Source organism: Diaphorina citri, unplaced genomic scaffold, assembly GCF_000475195.1.
Source record: "Diaphorina citri unplaced genomic scaffold, Diaci psyllid genome assembly version 1.1 scaffold647, whole genome shotgun sequence".
Classification (NCBI taxonomy): domain Eukaryota; kingdom Metazoa; phylum Arthropoda; class Insecta; order Hemiptera; family Psyllidae; genus Diaphorina; species Diaphorina citri.
The window spans coordinates 85827-104844 of NW_007378080.1; the positions used below are offsets into that span (position 1 = coordinate 85827).

The 19018-nt window shown below is 40.1% G+C and overlaps 1 protein-coding gene across 2 annotated transcripts in view; it reads right to left on the reverse strand.

Moving 5' to 3' along the window:
• LOC103510816 (anaphase-promoting complex subunit 5) overlaps window positions 1–19018 on the reverse strand; it is a 67544-nt gene that overhangs the window by 44528 nt on the left and 3998 nt on the right. For both annotated transcript variants that reach the window (XM_026824780.1, XM_026824779.1), the window contains exons 5-15: window positions 18544–18728; window positions 17924–18122; window positions 17009–17153; window positions 15994–16271; window positions 12967–13203; window positions 12511–12695; window positions 12004–12122; window positions 11340–11545; window positions 10779–10889; window positions 3508–3654; window positions 2126–2319 (exon numbers count right to left, since the gene is read on the reverse strand). In XM_026824780.1, coding sequence (XP_026680581.1) covers window positions 2227–2319; window positions 3508–3654; window positions 10779–10889; window positions 11340–11545; window positions 12004–12122; window positions 12511–12695; window positions 12967–13203; window positions 15994–16271; window positions 17009–17153; window positions 17924–18122; window positions 18544–18728 — 1905 coding nt within the window. In that variant the 3' untranslated portion in view covers window positions 2126–2226. The remainder of the gene's footprint in view (window positions 1–2125; window positions 2320–3507; window positions 3655–10778; window positions 10890–11339; window positions 11546–12003; window positions 12123–12510; window positions 12696–12966; window positions 13204–15993; window positions 16272–17008; window positions 17154–17923; window positions 18123–18543; window positions 18729–19018) is intronic.

Here is a 19018-nt window from a genome sequence, read left to right on the forward strand (position 1 = left end):
GAGAAATACCTTGGAGGGCGAGAAAAAAAGAGAGAAATACCTTGGAGGGCGAGAAAAAAAGAGAGAAATACCTTGGAGGGCGAAAAAAAAAGAGAAAAACCTTGGAGGGCGAGAAAAAAGGGAGAAATACCTTGGAGGGCGAGAAAAAAAGGGAGAAACATAGGTCTGTACACCAGGAGAACAGATTCAGAGGATAAAATTCCATACCTCGGCTAGGTTTGAACCCACGCCCTCCTGTTTACCAGGCGAGCGTCTTGACAACTACACCACCAAGGCAGGTGGATTAATAAAGACCAAATTTGGTACCTTAGAAAAGAAGTTCCGAGGAAGGGTACATACACCTCTAAAACATTAGGTTAATTTAGGCAGGAGTTTAAAAACTGCATCCCTGGAAGTGCTAGACCAAAATCTAGCAACAATTAAAATGCCAAATGTATTTTTGCTACAACAGTAACTGAAAACAATACGTTCAATATAATTACGAAATGAATCCAAAGATAAATTTCGGAAGAAAAAGACCAACTAAAGAAAAATCACAAGCCACTGAATTGACATCTTCTTGGGCGTTTATTTACATGTGGGACTTGTACATAGTATGTTTGATCAGGACCTAGCAGTCTACCAAATCTGAATAGATCAGGGGCGTAGCAACTCTAATGGAATGGGAGTATGGTCTCTAGCCAATATTACTTGGATCGTCCTTGGTTTTTTCGTCCTTTAAAGACCAAGCACAAGTCCTTACGATGGTTATTTCAATGTAATGTCAATGTAACATATACCCATTGTACCAATGTAACTCATGTTAACAACAGAAGGGCGAGGCTCAAACGTCACAAAAAGATTGAAAACACAAGAGCTACTGTGGGAAAGACTCAAAAACACCCATTAAAAGTCAACTTGCAGTCAATGAAAAGAAACAAAAAATATTAAAGGTCTTTAGAGAGGTTGGACAAGACAATAGGTACAAAACAATTATCAACACACCCATGGCTTATAGTTATACAAAACACAAATGTTATAGTACAGAGCCCTTCAATCCCAAAATTGTACAGTTCGCCATAAAATACAAAGGAGGCTCTTTATAATGGTTATACATATACGATGGTTGACGGCGGTTCAAGACGAGCCAGTCACTTTAACATGGCTAGAGCTAGAGACCATCACCCTCGTGTATAGCAGATACAAAAAGATATCTTTATTCTGCTATTGCCATTCTGCAAAAGCTAAAGCCGCTAACACAACAATTTGGATCGTCCCTAACCACAGTCTACCATCATGGGGATCGCTTTTCCTTTGAAGCATGATCCTTTGTAACCTCCAACTAGCCAGGCTGGTTAGGGTTTGGCTGCTCTGATCCCTATTCCAAGTCCTACAACAAGGCAATGGACTGCTCCCTGTTTAAGGTCCCCCAGCCAAACCATGGTCTGCTCCCTGTTTAAAGTCCCTTGAAGACTGTTCGGCCATAGTGTTTGAGCATTCTCAGAGATTGACAAACTTGAGACTGCTGAGCCTTGATCATTGGACTGTAAAACTGACCCTTGGAAACCTGAATGCGTCCCCTGTATAGTAATGGCTTGTTTTTCCTCATTCGTTTTCCTTATGTGTTCATGTAAGTAAGTAATTTTAACACAGTAAAATGCATTCATTGATTGAGCTATGATTCAGGTGTTGCAACACTTGAACTTGAAACACACTTTTCTTCGTAAATAAGTCAAGTACCGTTAGGAATGAATAGAACAAAAAAAAAAAAATGTAGCCTAAACCAAATGTCCTCCCAAAGCAGTCCCTTAGGGCTGATTGAGAGGCTGACGAAAAACGTCGACCCCATCTGAACACGGGAAAAGGCCAAGGAAAGGGGGAAAAAATAGAAACAGCATTATCTTATAAACAGGGAAAAAACATTGGGTAAGAGCCCGCTCTCACTTGCCGTTCGGAAAAAAAAAACAACCGTGTCGTGTGTAGTGGGAACACTCTCAATCGGGTGAAACTCACCACAAGTGGGAACGGGCTCTAACGGTGTTGCCAAAATCAAAGCTGTCATATTCTTGCTCAACATTCGTGAGCCTTAATCTTGAAAATGACAACCCCACATTATTTCAATGAACTAAATGGATATTATAAGTACCGGTATATGAGTAGTCAGTATTTCTACGTGGTAAGGAGATGACGTATTGACAATGGTAGGGTCTTTGGAAGTGGTAATTTGCTATGGTATATGTTACAGGCTTAGCAGCCATTGTTGAGTTCATCGAGTTTCCTAAACTCGAGGGAATATTTGTACAGTTCTGACGTCTTGCCAACATCCTCGCACAACATTGCCTGGAACGTACAAAACAGAGGATATACCTATATCAAGACAAATTTTAGAAAACACATTAAAGAGAAAAAGCCTAGAGATGGGTTACATTAACCTTCTTCTTACTTATCTGTGTCCAAATGGATTTACCATGTGAACCTCCAGAATTCTGTGACTGCTACGGCTGCGGGGCTGCACGAATAGAGATCACTCCGAGTGCTTATAATTTATAATACAAGCCCTGTTAAGCCTCTACAAATCAAATGGAACTTGACAGGCTGTTAGCCAGGCCTTCTAGGAAGTGAAAAAATATTGTTGAAATCCACTGCTAGGCACAAAAAGGAAACCCCCCAAAAAACCATAGGTTGTCAAATAGAATTTGGAATGTAAGGCCGGCCACTCACTCACTATCGGGTAGACCCGATCAGGTCCGCCTGTCAGGTCTACTTGATAACTGATGAGCACACACTATCAGGCAGACCTGACAGGTACGGCTGAAAAGGTCCGCCCTGATGAGCATACACACCATCAGGTGACAGACCTGATCAGGTGTACCTGTCAGGTCTATATGATAGTGAGTGGTTGGCCTAAGAAAGACACAACATTGCCTGGAACATACAAAACAGAGGAGATACCTATATCAAGGCAAATTTTAGAAAACACATTAAAGAGAAAAAGCCTAGAGGTGGGTTACATTAACCTTCTTCTTAGCCCCTTATACTTACTTATCCGTGTCCAAATGGATTCAGCATGTGAACCTCCAGAATTCTGTGACTGCTACGGCTGCGGGGCTGCACGAATAGAGATCACTCCAAGTGCTTATAATACAAGCCCTGTTAAGCCTCTACCAATCAAATGGAACTTGACAGCCTGTTAGCCAGGCCTTCTAGAAAGTGAAAAAAATATTGTTGAAATCCACTGTTAGGCACAAAAAGGAAACCCCCCACAAAACCATAGGTTGTCAAATAAAATTTGGAATGTAAGGCCACTCACTCACTATCGGGTAGACCTGATCAGGTCCGCCTGTCAGGTCTACTTGATAACTGATGAGCACACACTATCAGGCAGACCTGACAGGTACGGCTGAAAAGGTCCACCCGTCAGGTTTACCTGATGAGCATACACACCATCAGGTGACAGACCTGATCAGGTGTACCTGTCAGGTCTATATGATAGTGAGTGGTTGGCCTAAGAAAGAAAGAAAAACTCACTTGTAGAAATACAATAGACTGAATCTTATGCACAACGCCTAGTCGTTTGAACGTGTCTTTGACTCTCTCCAAGGTTTTCACTATTTCCATGATAGCGTCTACTCTCATTGGACCATTGGTTTCCTGGATGCTGTTAGCTTCACACACCTGAGAATAGAACAGGAGATATTTTGAGACTTTACAGATTCACATCACACAATACAGTCAAGAATTATGAGAGAAACTCATGTTTAAATTTTGTCCCCACAGTATCAGTTTTAACCAAAATCTGAGTTTATTTTAGTTTAAGTTCAGCTGATTTCTACAGCTTACCGATTTCTGATTGACAAAATTTTAATCAAAAGTTTAAAATCAACCAATCAAAAAAAGGATTTTAATTGTGTTAAGCATGTCGTTCCCCGCTAAATGTACTACACTAAATTTTCTGACTTGTCTTGGCCTCGAAACACCAACCTCCAGATCCAGAGTCCACCGTACTAACCACCACACCACTGAGGTTGGTAAATCAATCAATCATTTTGTTTATTGACCTTATTGTCATCGGTTTAATTTAGACTGAGTTTTAGCTCAGATTATGATCTCAACTATAAGGCCTTCTATTGGATTAAGGGATTCAAGTAATGTCCAGGTTCGACCCCCTGGAAGTAGCACTTTTTGGAGAAAAATGTCGTTTTCTCGAGAAATTTAAACAACTGCAGTAACCGGACCTGAGCTGTTTCCTCCTCAGTCGACACAAACTTTAGATATATTGCTAAAGTTTTAGACGAGGGAGATTCAGCTCTAGGTTTATTGAGCTTGTGAAAGAATTGTTAGATGAAATAAAATAAACACAACAACAACAACAACAACAACAACAACAACAACAACAACAACAATTTCTTTTGACAACTTACCAAATAGAAATACAGCGCGCTCGCCTGATCATAAGAAGTACCGTGAGCTAATACAGTGACTATGCCTTCCTCCATAAGACTCTCTCCAAGGTTTTCACTATTTCCATGATAGCGTCTACTCTCATTGGACCATTGGTTTCCTGTATGCTGTTAGCTTCACACACCTGAAAATAGAACAGGAGATATTTTGAGACTTTACAGATTCACATCACACAATACAGTCAAGAATTATGAGAGAAACTCATGTTTAAATTTTGTTGGAAAGTAGTTGAAATTTTCAATCACTCCGTGCAAAAACACTTCAGCTTAGGTTGATTTTCTCATATTCCCTGAAGGGTTCTTGGGTGTGGGTAGCTCAACTCCATACACAAAAGACCCAACCCAAGGCTTAGGTGTAGGGGCAAACAGCTCTAAAGGATGGGTTAAGCTTCTACGAATCTTGGGTGTGGGATATTTTCAGACAATCTTATTTATGCCCAGAACCTCAATCCGAATTTGACTTAGTTTAAATAATATGTACCTACCAATAATAGGTACTTACTCTTGGTTGAAGCTATCTAAGTAATTGCTTGATTTCAATCTTTTTATACCACCAGATTGCTTAATCCAAGAGTTAAACTTAAACCAAGTTTAAATTCCAATTGTGCTTCCGTCCATTAGGCCCAGTGCATACTGAAGAAACGCGTTTCATCTGTCAATGCACAGTGAGTTTCATGAAACTCGGTTTCACCAATGTGCACTGCTCTGTGTTAACGGGTTTTGTGAAGCACCTTTCACGAAATTTTGACCACATAATAATGGAGCTCTAAGGGTTAGGTGGTAGAAAACACCTCCGGCGTTAACCTCGCCTAGTGGTTACCTTCCACTCAAGAGTCTATTATTATTATTATTATTTTCTTTTCCGGATATCATTGGAAACAAAAATGGTTTCTGCTAAATGTTGACTTCCTCAGCTCATTCTATGGTGTTTACCTTCAAAGCCCAAGCCCCCCTAAATAGGGCTTGCTTCCATGATAAACTCATAACTTTTATTTCTATTTTAGTCGATCAGAAAACCTGGCCCAAGCCCCCCTAAATAGGGCTTGCTTCCATGATAAACTCATAACTTTTATTTCTATTTTAGTCGATCAGAAAACCTGCCTATCCATTTTTACAGGAATGTTCCACGACTTAGCGAGGCAAAAAAATCTATATATATATTTTACAAATTTACAAAGAAACAGCTTGAAAATTTGTTCACTTTCGACCTCAAAGGTCAGTTAACTTTCTCAAGTTCTTGTAATTAAATATTCATCTTTGTCAGCGACTACCGAGTCAAAACAGTTCGGTCATTCTCCATCATTTTCCTCATGCGAGATTTAAAAATTCATATCTCTCGATTTGGATGAATAAATAACTAGATACCTCAACACCCTGATCAATAAACGACAGAGAACAGACATAGGAACTCTGTGGGAAGGATGGAATCAGGAAAAAGTTGAAAAGAAATTTGAGACAGAGAGGAGAAATTAAAGGGTGGGAGGCGGAGGAAAAAATGGGTGAGAGGAAGGAGGATGAAGAAGTGGGTAGACGGAAGGGGGAAATATAAGGAAGAGAAGGAAAGGGTGGGAAGGAGAGAAATAGGAAAAGGGGTGGATGAGGGGAAGCAGGAAATGGTGAGAATTATGAGTGTGTCCCAGCTAAATATACCGGGTAGGTAACAAAGGACAGGAAAGGACTGTACTATTTCAGGAGCTTTAACATGTTAGGAAATGTCGTTCGAGGCGTTTCTCTTTTTAAAACTGTTCAAGTACATTGAGTTACCCCTAGAAAAATTAGACAATATATCCCTGTGTACCAACTTGTTGAACTCTTTGAAGAGGAAATCGAAAATTCATCAGCGCCCTTCACTGTAGCTATAGGATGTCCTAAAATGTATGGATACTGTAACTGTCGAAAACAAGCTGGGCCCGTCCCTCCGGGAATTTTTTAGCCCCGCTTTAACATGTTAGGAAATGTCGTTCGAGGCGTTTCTCTTTTTAAAACTTTTCAAGTACATTGAGTTACCCCTAGAAAAAATAGACAATATATCCCTGTGTGCCAACTTGTTGAACTCTTTGAAGAGGAAATCGAAAATTCATCAGCGCCCTGCACTGTAGCTATAGGATGTCCTAAAATGTATGGATACTGTAACTGTCGAAAACAAGCTGGGCCCGTCCCTCCGGGAATTTTTTAGCCCGTAGTTGTAAACAAAATCAGTCCTATGTACCTACCTAATTTGTTTAATATTCAGTTTATTATTATGAGTATTATTGATTTGATTTTACTTTCATGTAATGATTTAAAATCAAGACTAGAGCCTGTTCTCCCTTTATTCCTTTTAAGGTTTAAGTCACCCATCCATATATTGGCCTTTCTCGGCGTAGCTTAACATAGGTGACGCTACAACCGGTCTTAAATTATCGACTGAAGTGTTATCTAAAACTTTCTCGCTTTGAGTTCATAGGTCGACGCGACAAATTTCAAGATCAGAGCTCATTTGTGTGAGAAACACTAGAGCCTGTTCTCCCTTTATTCCTTTTAGGGTTTAAGTCACCCATCCATATATTGGCCTTTCTCGGCGTAGCTTAACATAGGTGACGCTACAACCGGTCTTAAATTATCGACTGAAGTGTTATCTAAAACTTTCTCGCTTTGAGTTCATAGGTCGTCGCGACAAATTTCAAGATCAGAGCTCAATTGTGTGAGTCCCAAAAACCAGTTTTTTGGCTTTATGGTTTTCTGGACAAAATTTGCACCACCATTTTCGTGTTCCTGGTAAAAAGACCTTCAATTTGAGAAATACCTTGGAGGGCGAGAAAAAAGGGAGAAATACCTTGGAGGGCGAGACAAAGGGAGAAATACCTTGGAGGGCGAGACAAAGGGAGAAATACCTTGGAGGGCGAGAAAAAAAGAGAGAAATACCTTGGAGGGCGAGAAAAAAAGAGAGAAATACCTTGGAGGGCGAAAAAAAAAGAGAAAAACCTTGGAGGGCGAGAAAAAAGGGAGAAATACCTTGGAGGGCGAGAAAAAAAGGGAGAAATACCTTGGAGGGCGAAAAAAAAAGAGAAAAACCTTGGAGGGCGAGAAAAAAGGGAGAAATACCTTGGAGGGCGAGAAAAAAAAGGGAGAAATACCTTGGAGGGCGAGAAAAAAAGGGAGAAACATAGGTCTGTACACCAGGAGAACAGATTCAGAGGATAAAATTCCATACCTCGGCTAGGTTTGAACCCACGCCCTCCTGTTTACCAGGCGAGCGTCTTGACCACTACACCACCAAGGCACCAAAGCAGGTGGACCAATAAAGACCAAATTTGGTACCTTAGAAAAGAAGTTCCGAGGAAGGGTACATACACCTCTAAAACATTAGGTTAATTTAGGCAGGATTTTAAAAACTGTATCCCTGGAAGTTCTAGACCAAAATCTAGCAACAACTAAAAAGCCAAATGTGTTTTTGCTACAACAGCAACTGAAAACAATACGTTCAATATAATTACGAAATGAATCCAAAGATAAATTTCGGAAGTAAAAGACCAACTAAAGAAAAATCACAAGCCACTGAATTGACATCTTCTTGGGCGTTTATTTACATGTGGGACTTGTAAATAGTATGTTTGATCAGGACCTAGCAGTCTACCAAATCTGAATAGATCAGGGGCGTAGCAACTCTAATGGAATGGGAGTATGGTCTCTAGCCAATATTACTTGGATCGTCCTTGGTTTTTTCGTCCTTTAAAGACCAAGCACAAGTCCTTACGATGGTTGACGGCGGTTCAAGACGAGCCAGTCACTTTAACATGGCTAGAGCTAGAGACCCACGATGGTTGACTGCGGTTCGAGACGAGCCAGTCACTTTAACATGGCTAGAGCTAGAGACCATCACCCCCGTGTATAGCAGATACAAAAAGATTTATTCTGCTATTGCCATTCAGCAAAAGCTAAAGCCGCTAAAACAACAGCTTGGATCGTCCCGAACCACAGTCTACCATCATGAGGACCGCTTTTCCTTTGAAGCATGATCCTTTGTAACCTCCAACTAGCCAGGCTGGTTAGGGTTTGGCTGCTCTGATCCCTATTCCAAGTCCTATTTGACGTACGGGTTCGATTCCCGCCCGGGGCGAACTTTATCCTACACAGATAAGGTTCGCTCTCGGAACGATTGGCTTTCTTCTAACCTGCCCTCGTTCTCTTTTCGATTTTGGCACGAAAAGACATCCGTCTCTATCAAATCAAACCAACTTTCAAAATCTCTAAACCCTTAAATATACGTCGTTATTAGGTATTTTCACAGAACACAATACTGAAAGAGTCTTCAGTGACCTTAATCTATTAACAGAAACGAAGGGAAAAAACCCCTTTGGTCGATTTAATTTGCATATTTCTGGACGGCCCTATTCTGATTAATTCTGTCCAATTATCTAGTCTCTATCATCTCAATCCAAGGATTGGTTGGCAGCTCTTCTCCATGCTTCTCTGTCTTGGGTTAGTCTCTTCAGCTCACTGTAGGAATCTGTGCCAGCATACTCCATGAAGCTCATGCGGGGTCTTCCTCTTCCTTGTCTTCCTTCTCTTCTTCCTTCAATGATGTTGACTACGAAGTTATTATGCCTGTATATATGCCCGATCCATTTGTGTCTTCTTTGCTCTAATATATTCCAGATCTGTCTCTTCTCGTTTACTTACCATTTCTAGCACTCTCTCGTTTCTTACTTTGTCTGTCCACTTAACCTTCTTTATACGAGAATAAGCACAGACAAATTAGAAAAAAGCTCTTATGGTACAATGAGGCCTAAAATCTGATATAGGACAAACTATTCGGGAAGCTCGACCTAGTCGGTTTGGAGCGTAAAGTGCCTGCTCTCTTAACGCTAGGTTCCAGGATCTACTCCCGCGCCAGGGCGGATTCTATCCTTAATGGATAATATTCGTTCTCGGAACGGCTGGCTTTCTCCTACCCCGTCTTCTTTCTCTCTTCGTTTTGGGAACGATAAGACCTTAGCAGTTACAGTTCCCTTTATCAAACCTAAACCAAATACCAAAAAACTACCAGAGATTCAGTGAACTATGGAATTCTCTAAGAAGAAAAGGCCCATACGGGCATCGCAAAAGCACATATGGGCCCCAAAAGAATCAATTGTTACCATCACACGATTTTAGATCAGAGCTCATTTGTGTGAGAAAATGTGAAAAAAATTCCCAAAAACCAGTTTTTTGGCTTTATGGTTTTCTGGACAAAATTTGCACCACCATTTTCGTGTTCCTGGTAAAAAGACCTTTAATTTGATATATAGGTCGACCAGGTTTGAATAAGTCCTTCTATGGGGTCAGACAGACAGACGACACCGAAGAGAATACAATAGTCCGTCCCTATACCTTTTATTATTACTATTGTAATTTAATAAAGGAAGGACGGACTAAAAAGGGGGGAAATGGCCCCAAAATTAGGTGCATTTAAGGTTTCAAAAATAGTATGTAACATAAGGTACCTATACCTATAGGTACTGAAGATATGAACATACCTAATAACACCTACGTGTCACATGTGAAAGAATTTCGCAAAGGGCAGTCACCCTAGTAATTAAAGACACACCTCCATCCCGCTATTAGAAGTCTAGATACACCTATATTTATAGAATATTCATAGACTATAGATACGTATATCATTTGAGTGTAGACAGCAATATAGATTATAGATAGCAAAACTTTCCCCGTGTATTTTATTTATATTTTCCGTGTCTGCGAGATAGGCTTTCCCGTGTAATTACATTATTATCTAATATTATTATTTTCTATATCTATATATTGTATTCTATAGAAATAGATACCTGATACCTAATCTATCCTTTATTTGCAAGGTGTTTGAACTTTATTAATGATATATACTGTTTTGTACATATGTACCTACAAGACCTGAAAAGAGCAGACATCAAATGACACTACCTAAATCTACGCCCCCTAGCACATCAGCGGGCAAAAGACCATTCGTTAAAAAAAAAAAAAAAAAAAAAAAAATTGCTTATTGACCTTATTGCCATCGGTTTAATTTAGACTGAGTTTTAGCTCAGATTATGATCTCAACCATAAGGCCTTCTATTGGATTAAGGGATTCAAGTAATGTCCAGGTTCGACCCCCTGGAAGTAGCACTTTTTGGGGAAAAATGTCGTTTTCTCGAGAAATTAAAACTGCAGTAACCGGACCTGAGCTGTTTCCTCCTCAGTCGACATAAACTTTAGATATTTTGCTCAAGTTTTAGACGAGGGAGATTCAGCTCTAGGTTTATTGAGCTTGTGAAAGAATTGTTAGATGAAATAAAATAAAAACAACAACAACAACAACAACAATTTCTTCAGACAACTTACCAAATAGAAATACAGCGCGCTCGCCTGATCATAAGAAGTACCGTGAGCTAATACAGTGACTATGCCTTCCTCCATAAGACGGAGTGCCTGGTTTGTGAAACCTTTGTCATACTGAAATCAAACAAAACAATATGAATCTCGATACCAAAACAGAAAACTTTTAGATTGGGACCAAAAGAGATATTTAGATAAGGAGAAATCACTTTCCGAAAGTTCAAATCATATCAAATCTCGAACTCTTAGTAGTACATTAGAGCTTTTTCACAACTCTAGTGGATATCACAGAATTACTAAGTGTCTCCTTAGCAATCAATTTTCATCTATCAAGAATCTTTTTACACTGGTAATGCCGCCACTGATCGCTACTCGATTAAAATGCTACTCAATTGTCCTCACGACGCTGATTGCGCCCGAACTCCAAGCACAGAGACGAAAAAAACTTCGAACCCACCGGGAATCGAACCCGGGACCTCCGGCGTGCAAGCCTAGTGTGATACCCACTCGGCCACGGAGGTTGCCACTGTGGTAAGTCTCAGTAGTAAGATCGGTATAAGTACTTACCAATAGCTTAGCATGTTCAATGGTGGCCATACACGAGTAATAGTTAAGATAGAACTCCGAGCCCGTAGTGACAGCTTTCATGAAATGATTAACAGCGGCAGAACCTGTACACGCAGACCTATCTACGGGTTTCTCATGGCCGTACTTCCGTATCATAGGCATACGATCACACTTGTTTGACTCACACATGGTTGCTTTGCCTGGAAAGAAATACAACAATACGCCGGTTCGAAAATGCAATCTCCGGAAAGAGGGCCAAATCGCCATTTGGGCCTTCTTCCAAAGAGCTTCCAATATTTACTGAACAATCATCAAATTTCCATTGAACTGAGAAATTTTATCAAATTAAAAATTAAATCAAACCCCAAGAAAGTGTATAATCTGTAAATGTAAAAATGCATCTATACTCTACCTAGGTATCCTAGTGGACTGAAATTTCAGGCGACATCGCTCGGCCGTAGTGTGGACGCAAACATGAAATTCAATATGAGCTTCCTTAAGGATTTGTCATTTTTTGGAGAAAATTGGAATGAAAGCACCGGACAAGGCCACTTTAGGCATACCTGTAGGTACTGGTTTAGTAGGTATAAACAAAGCATAAAGGTTTTAGTAGGTAGAAACAAAACACAAACGTCACTTACCGCTTCTGCATGTTCAGGATTATGTATAAGGGCCCGGGTTCGATGTAAAGCACCCATCCGTTCATTTTCACTTTCAAACAGAGAGTTGACAGTTTCCATGGCTTCTCTGAAGTTTTCCCGCTCTATAAGTAACTCAGCACGTCTGTAATCAGAGGATTTCACATTGACGTGCGGGTTCGATTCCCGCCCGGGGCGAACTTTATCCTAAACAGAAAGGGTTCGCTCTCGGAACGATTGGCTTTCTTCTATCCTGTCCTCGTTCTCTTTTCGATTTTGGGACGAAAAGACATCCGTTGTATAGTTCCCTCTATCAAATCAAACCAACTTTCAAAATCTCTAAACCCTTAAATATACATACGTCGTTATTAGGCATTTTCACAGAACATAATACTGAAAGAGTCTTCAGTAACCTTAATCTATTAACAGAAACGAAGGGAAAAAAACCCTTTGGTCGATTTAATTTACATATTTTTGGACGGCCCTATTCTGATTAATTCTGTCCAATTATCTAGTAAGATATTTATTCTTACCTCAGTTTGCTCTCTATCTTGTCATGAGCGGCAATTTGATCCACTGCACGCTGAGCCTCCAACCATTGTCTCTGATACAATGCCTGAGTGAATACCAGTAGCTGCTCTACTAACTGCCACGACTTTTCCTGAGGGAATCTCTCTTTGGCATGGTTCAGAACAATGTTTGCTAAATGGAACTCTCCCTGGGAACACATTTAAGAAATTCACCAGCCTAGTTAGCTTGGTTGATAGCGCGTCTACCTTGTAAGCGCTAGGCCGCGGGTTCGATTCCCACCCAGGGCGGATTTTATCCTGATGGGATAATGTTTATTCTCGGAACGGCTGGCTTTTTCCCATCCTGTCTTCCTTCTCTCTTCAATTTCGGGACGATAAGATATTAGCAGTTACAGTTTCCTCCTAATCCAAAGTCCACTATGCTATTGAAAAAAAAACAAGAGTATAAATTCAGCCTACCTCTTCAATAAACCGGCTGGTCACATTACAAATGGCCAGACACACACTCTCTCCATTGTAACAGGTCAGACCTATAGTAGGATCTTTCAGGTCCAAATGAAGCAACATCTGTGACATAAGTGATGCCATCTCCGTCTTGCCGTACATATTCCACAGGCCTGCCTTGGTGGCGTAGCTGTTAGCCATGAGATCCGTAATGTCATAGTGGAAGTTGAGCAGGTCACTTTTATGAAGCAGCTGAGAAAAGGTTTTGTAAGTTACATAAATTAGACCGGCTATTTTGGTAACCACCGAAAATTCGGGTGTAACCTTTCGGAAATAGGGTATAACCATTTTTTTTTTTTTTCTTTTGTAACTTTTTTTTGGAAATAAGGTACAAAAAGTGGTTTTATCCACTAGTAGTGAACATGGAATCAAGGGCTAAATCTCCATTTGGCCCTTCTTTCAAAGAGCTTCCAATATTTACTGAACAATCATCAAATTTCCATTGAACTGAGAAATTTTATCAAATTAAAAATTAAATCAAACCCCAACTTGAGTACTTTCAATCACAGAGCCGAAATAAACTTCTACTCTTTCGTGAATCGAATGGGAGACCTCCGATGTGAAAGTCAATTGTATTAACTACTCGGTCACGGATGATGCTATTTAAGGATTATTACATGAAACTTAGACCTCTCTTCGTAGATTTGTACATCCTAAACCCATCCTTTAGGGCTGTTTAGCCCCTACACCTAAGCCTCAGATTCGGCTTTTTGTGTATGAAGTCAAGCTATTAAGCTAAAGCTAGACCTCCCTTTGTTCAGTCAATTATTTTCATCAGCTCTATATCAGCCACACTCACCTGCTAGTATAAGGGCTTGAGGATTATTCAGTAGGAACATTGCCTGTTGAGATATGAACAGTTCTGCCTGCTTGCGAGACCAAATAGCACCCGGATCCCATTTCTCGACTTTCTTCGTGTCTTGGCCTATTGTTAATTGACTGGATATAAAAGGGAAAGTAACATACTTGGATTAAAATACTAGAGAAAGCGTCTGATGTCCATTCTTCAAAGGAATGACCTTAGGTATACATTACAAACAAAGGCAGTGCACAGAAAGCTTTTGCTACGATATAGCTATAATTTCCGAAAAAAATAATACAAAGGGCAGTTCTTAGGGGGATTTACCCAATCCCATTTGCTCCAGGTCGGGCTTCTTAAAGGTGCTTGGAAAAAGCCTGAGGATTATTCAGGAGGAACATTGCCTGTTGAGATATGAACAGTTCTGCCTGCTTGCGAGACCAAATAGCACCCGGATCCCATTTCTCAACTTTCTTCGTGTCTTGGCCTATTGTTAATTGACTGTAAAAGGGAAAGTAACATACTTGGATTAAAATACTAGAGAAAGCGTCTGGTGTCCATTCTTCAAAGGAATGACCTTAGGTATACATTACAAACAAAGGCAGTGCACAGAAAGATTTTGCTACGATAAGCTATAATTTCCGAAAAAATAATACAAAGGGCAGTTCTTAGGGGGATTTACCCAATCCCATTTGCTCCAGGTCGGGCTTCTTAAAGGTGCTTGGAAAAAGCAGTTTTTGCACCTGAAAACAAAATACGAAAACATTACATTTTATCTCTTAGAAAGAATTTATACTTCCTACTTAAGTAATGATTAAAAAAACACCAAAGTTGTGATAAAATAACACAAAGTAACGACATTAAAAAAAAAGAAAGAAAGAAGGAGAAGAAGAAGAAGAAGAAGAAGAAGAAGAAGAAGAAGAAGAAGAAGAAGAAGAAGAAAAATACATCCTACCTCAGAAGTGGCAAAGTTTTATCGAAGTTCACTTTGGATGTGTATGGCGTATTGATAGCAGTGGGCTGTTTGAAAATGCCCTCTCCATCATCTCTAGCAGTCTTTTCCTCTTCACTAATGTCCATTTCATCATCATCCATCTTCTCAGAGGTGATGTCCATTTGATTCTTGCTCACTGAACCTGAAACTGTGATGGGATCTCAATTAAAGTCCACCCTTGATAAAGGAATTTCTTTAAATTTGTTTATCCTGCCTCGGTGGTGTAGTGGTCAAGGTGCTCGCCTGGTAAACAGGAGGGCGTGGGTTCAATCCCAGCCAAGGTATATAATTTTATCCTCAATATAATTTGAGAATTTGACCACAATAATAGTAGTAGCCTACTGCTGGAGTAAAGGGACTTTACAGTCCTATGCGAGCAGTATAAATAAGCACTATTATTATTATTATTATTATTATTATCCATGAAGGTATTTAGTGTGTGAATTGAGAAATAATAAAAATTGTAGATATGTGGTACTTACTCCAAATTTTTGAAAGTACAATCAATAGACTAGCTTTTTGGCCCTTGCTTTCATACAGAGAAAATATTTTCCAGAAACCCTGGAATTCAAACCCTGTGGCTTGGGTCTGATAGTTTTTCTGGACCTGGAATCTGGTTTACAATTTATTACACTAGGTATGTGGTTAGTATCTGGACATGTAACTATCTGGGACACCACATACTGTTGGTAACACAATCAATAATTTCATAATGCAAACTCCCTAGTTTCTTACCCACCTGTGTTGGCTGATTCTGGAGTAGAAGTATTTACATTTTCTCTCAAGGTAAGAATCGAACATGGAATATCAAAGTTTAATAAGTTTAATTTTCAGCTTGAAGTTAAAAAGTTAAATGATACACATTACCATCACGTTACGCCACGTCACGTGACGTCATAGTAGTGTGGCTGTTCTGAACGAAATCACCAACAATATTATGGCAGAAGTTTGAGCTACATCTTTCTGACTATTCAAGACTTCACGTGACGTGATGGTAGTGTGTTCCTACCTTTACTCACCTCAAACACCAGAGAAGGTTTGGTGCCCATGGAGGACGCAAATCTCGAGAAGGACAAGAGTCCAAACGACGTCAGGAAGTGCAGGTTCAGATCCAAGCTCTTCAATATAGACCTCTGACTTCACGTGACGTGACGTGACGTGATGATAGTGTGTTCCTACTTTTACTCACCTCAAACACCAGAGAAGGTTTGGTGCCCATGGAGGACGCAAACCTCGAGAAGGACAAGAGTCCAAACGAAGTCAGGAAGTGCAGGTTCAGATCCGAACTCTTCAATATGGACCTTTCCATTTGTTTCTCCATAATCTTCTCATTACCAATCAGCTTGTAATACCAGGCCTGTATGTGTTGCAGACATTGGTTATCCGAGACCTCATGGGCCAGAGCTATGGCCTCTCTGAGAGCGCGCAGTGCCTCTTCCTTGTGGCCGAAATGAGCGTAGAGGATACCTGGAACAATGGAAAGTATTTGAAATGAGGATACCTGGAACAATGGAAAGTATTTGAAATGAGGATACCTGGAACAATGGAAATACCTGGAAATTTTCAATCGCTCCGTGCAAAAACACTTCAGCTTAGGCTGATTTTCTCATATTCCCTCAAGGGTTCTTGGGTGTGGGTAGCTCAACTCCATACACAAAAGACCCAACCCAAGGCTTAGGTGGAGGGGCAAACAGCTCTAAAGGATGGGTTAAGCTTCTACGAATCTTGGGTGTGGGATATTTTCAGACAGTCTTATTTATGCCCAGAACCACAATCCGAATTTAACTTAGTTTAAATAATATTTACCTACCAATACTTAATAGGTACTTACTCTTGGATGAAGCTATCTAATTGCTTGATTTCAATCTTTTTATACCACCAGATTGCTTAATCCAAGAGTTAAACATAAACCAGTTTTAATTCAAATTGTGCTTCCGTCCATTAGGCCCAGTGCATACTGAAGAAACGCGTTTCATCTGTCAATGCACCGTGAGTTTCATGAAACTCGGTTTCACCAATGTGCACTGCTCTGTGTTAACGGGTTTTGTGAAGCACCTTTCACGAAACACTTTCCACTTCAATGCACAGTGAGTTTCATGAAACTCGGTTTCACCAATGTGCACTGCTCTGTGTTAACGGGTTTTGTGAAGCACCTTTCACGAAACACTTTCCACTAGTGTGCATTACACCTTAGAGATACGTACCTAAATTGAGAGCAGCAAATCTGAGGCCTTTGGGTTTGTCCTCATGGTTGAGTAGGGTGTTACTTCGGTCGAAATAATGGTAGAGATTTTCCAGAGCGCCACAGAATTCGTTCACACGGAGGCAGTTCAAATAACTCAGATAGTACTGGGGAAAAATAGACGGTGATATTTATTGATGGTCAGGTATGCAATATGCCTTAAGGTGTGTCCACACACAGTCGACCGGCCGTCAATCGATGTCGACTGAACCGTCCACACTGCCTCAACGTTAGATTTCATGTTAGATTCACCTCGTCGATCAAGTTTGGACCCACCTTTAGGTCTCTGTTTTACAATCATGTTGGTAGCTAGTAAATAGCAACTTAGATGTTTATCACTTTATCTGCATCTGTACAGTGCCGTGAATCGAATGCGAGACCTCCGATGTGAAAGCCAATTGTATTAACCACTCGGTCACGGATGATGCTATTTAAGGATTATTACATGAAACTTAGACCTCTCTTCGTAGAACCTAAACCCATCCTTTAGGGCTGTTTTTCCCCTGCACCTAAGCCTATTAAGCTAAAGCTAGACCTCCCTTTGTTCAGTCAATTATTTTCATCAGCTCTATATCAGCCACACTCACCTGCTAGTATAAGGGCAAAAGTGTATAATCTGTAAATGTAAAAATGCATCTATACTCTACCTAGGTAACTAGTGGACTGAAATTTCAGGCGACATCGCTCGGCCGTAGTGTGGACGCAAACATGAAATTCAATATGAGCTTCCTTAAGGATTTGTCATTTTTTTGGAGAAAATTGGAATGAAAGCACCGGACAAGGCCACTTTAGGCATACCTGTAGGTACTGATTTTAGTAGGTATAAACAAAGCATAAAGGTTTTAGTAGGTAGAAACAAAACACAAACGTCACTTACCGCTTCTGCATGTTCAGGATTATGTTTGAGTATTTGTTGTAATCTTTCCTGCAGGACAGGTGGGGGCAGCGCTTGCTGAGGATTATTCAGGAGGAACATTGCCTGTTGAGATATGAACAGTTCTGCCTGCTTGCGAGACCAAATAGCACCCGGATCCCATTTCTCAACTTTCTTCGTGTCTTGGCCTATTGTTAATTGACTGTAAAAGGGAAAGTAACATACTTGGATTAAAATACTAGAGAAAGCGTCTGATGTCCATTCTTCAAAGGAATGACCTTAGGTATACATTACAAACAAAGGCAGTGCACAGAAAGCTTTTGCTACGATATAGCTATAATTTCCGAAAAAAATAATACAAAGGGCAGTTCTTAGGGGGATTTACCCAATCCCATTTGCTCCAGGTCGGGCTTCTTAAAGGTGCTTGGAAAAAGCAGTTTTTGCACCTGAAAACAAAATACGAAAACATTACATTTTATCTCTTAGAAAGAATTTATACTTCCTACTTAAGTAATGATTAAAAAAAAAAAAAAACACCAAAGTTGTGATAAAATAACACAAAGAAACGACATTAAAAAAAGAAAGAAAGAAAGAAGAAGAAGAAGAAGAAAAATACATCCTACCTCAGAAGAGGCAAAGTTTTATCGAAGTTCACTTTGGATGTATATGGCGTATTGATAGCAGTGGGCTGTTTGAAAATACCCTCTCCATCATCTCCGGCAGTCTTTTCCTCTTCACTAATGTCCATTTCATCATCATCCATCTTCTCAGAGGTGATGTCCATTTGATTCTTGCTCACTGAACCTGATGAACCGTCCACACTGCCTCAACGTTAGATTTCATGTTAGATTCACCTCGTCGATCGCCATTGATCGACGGCCGGTCGACTAAGTTTGGAACCACCTTTAGGTCTCTGTTTTACAATCATGTTGGTAGCTAGTAAATAGCAACTTAGATGTTTATCACTTTATCTGCATCTGTACAGTGTACATGTTTGGTGAAAAGTGTATAATCTGTACATGTAAAAATGCATCTATACTCTACCTAGGTATACTAGTGGACTGAAATTTCAGGGGACATCGCTCGGCCGTAGTGTGG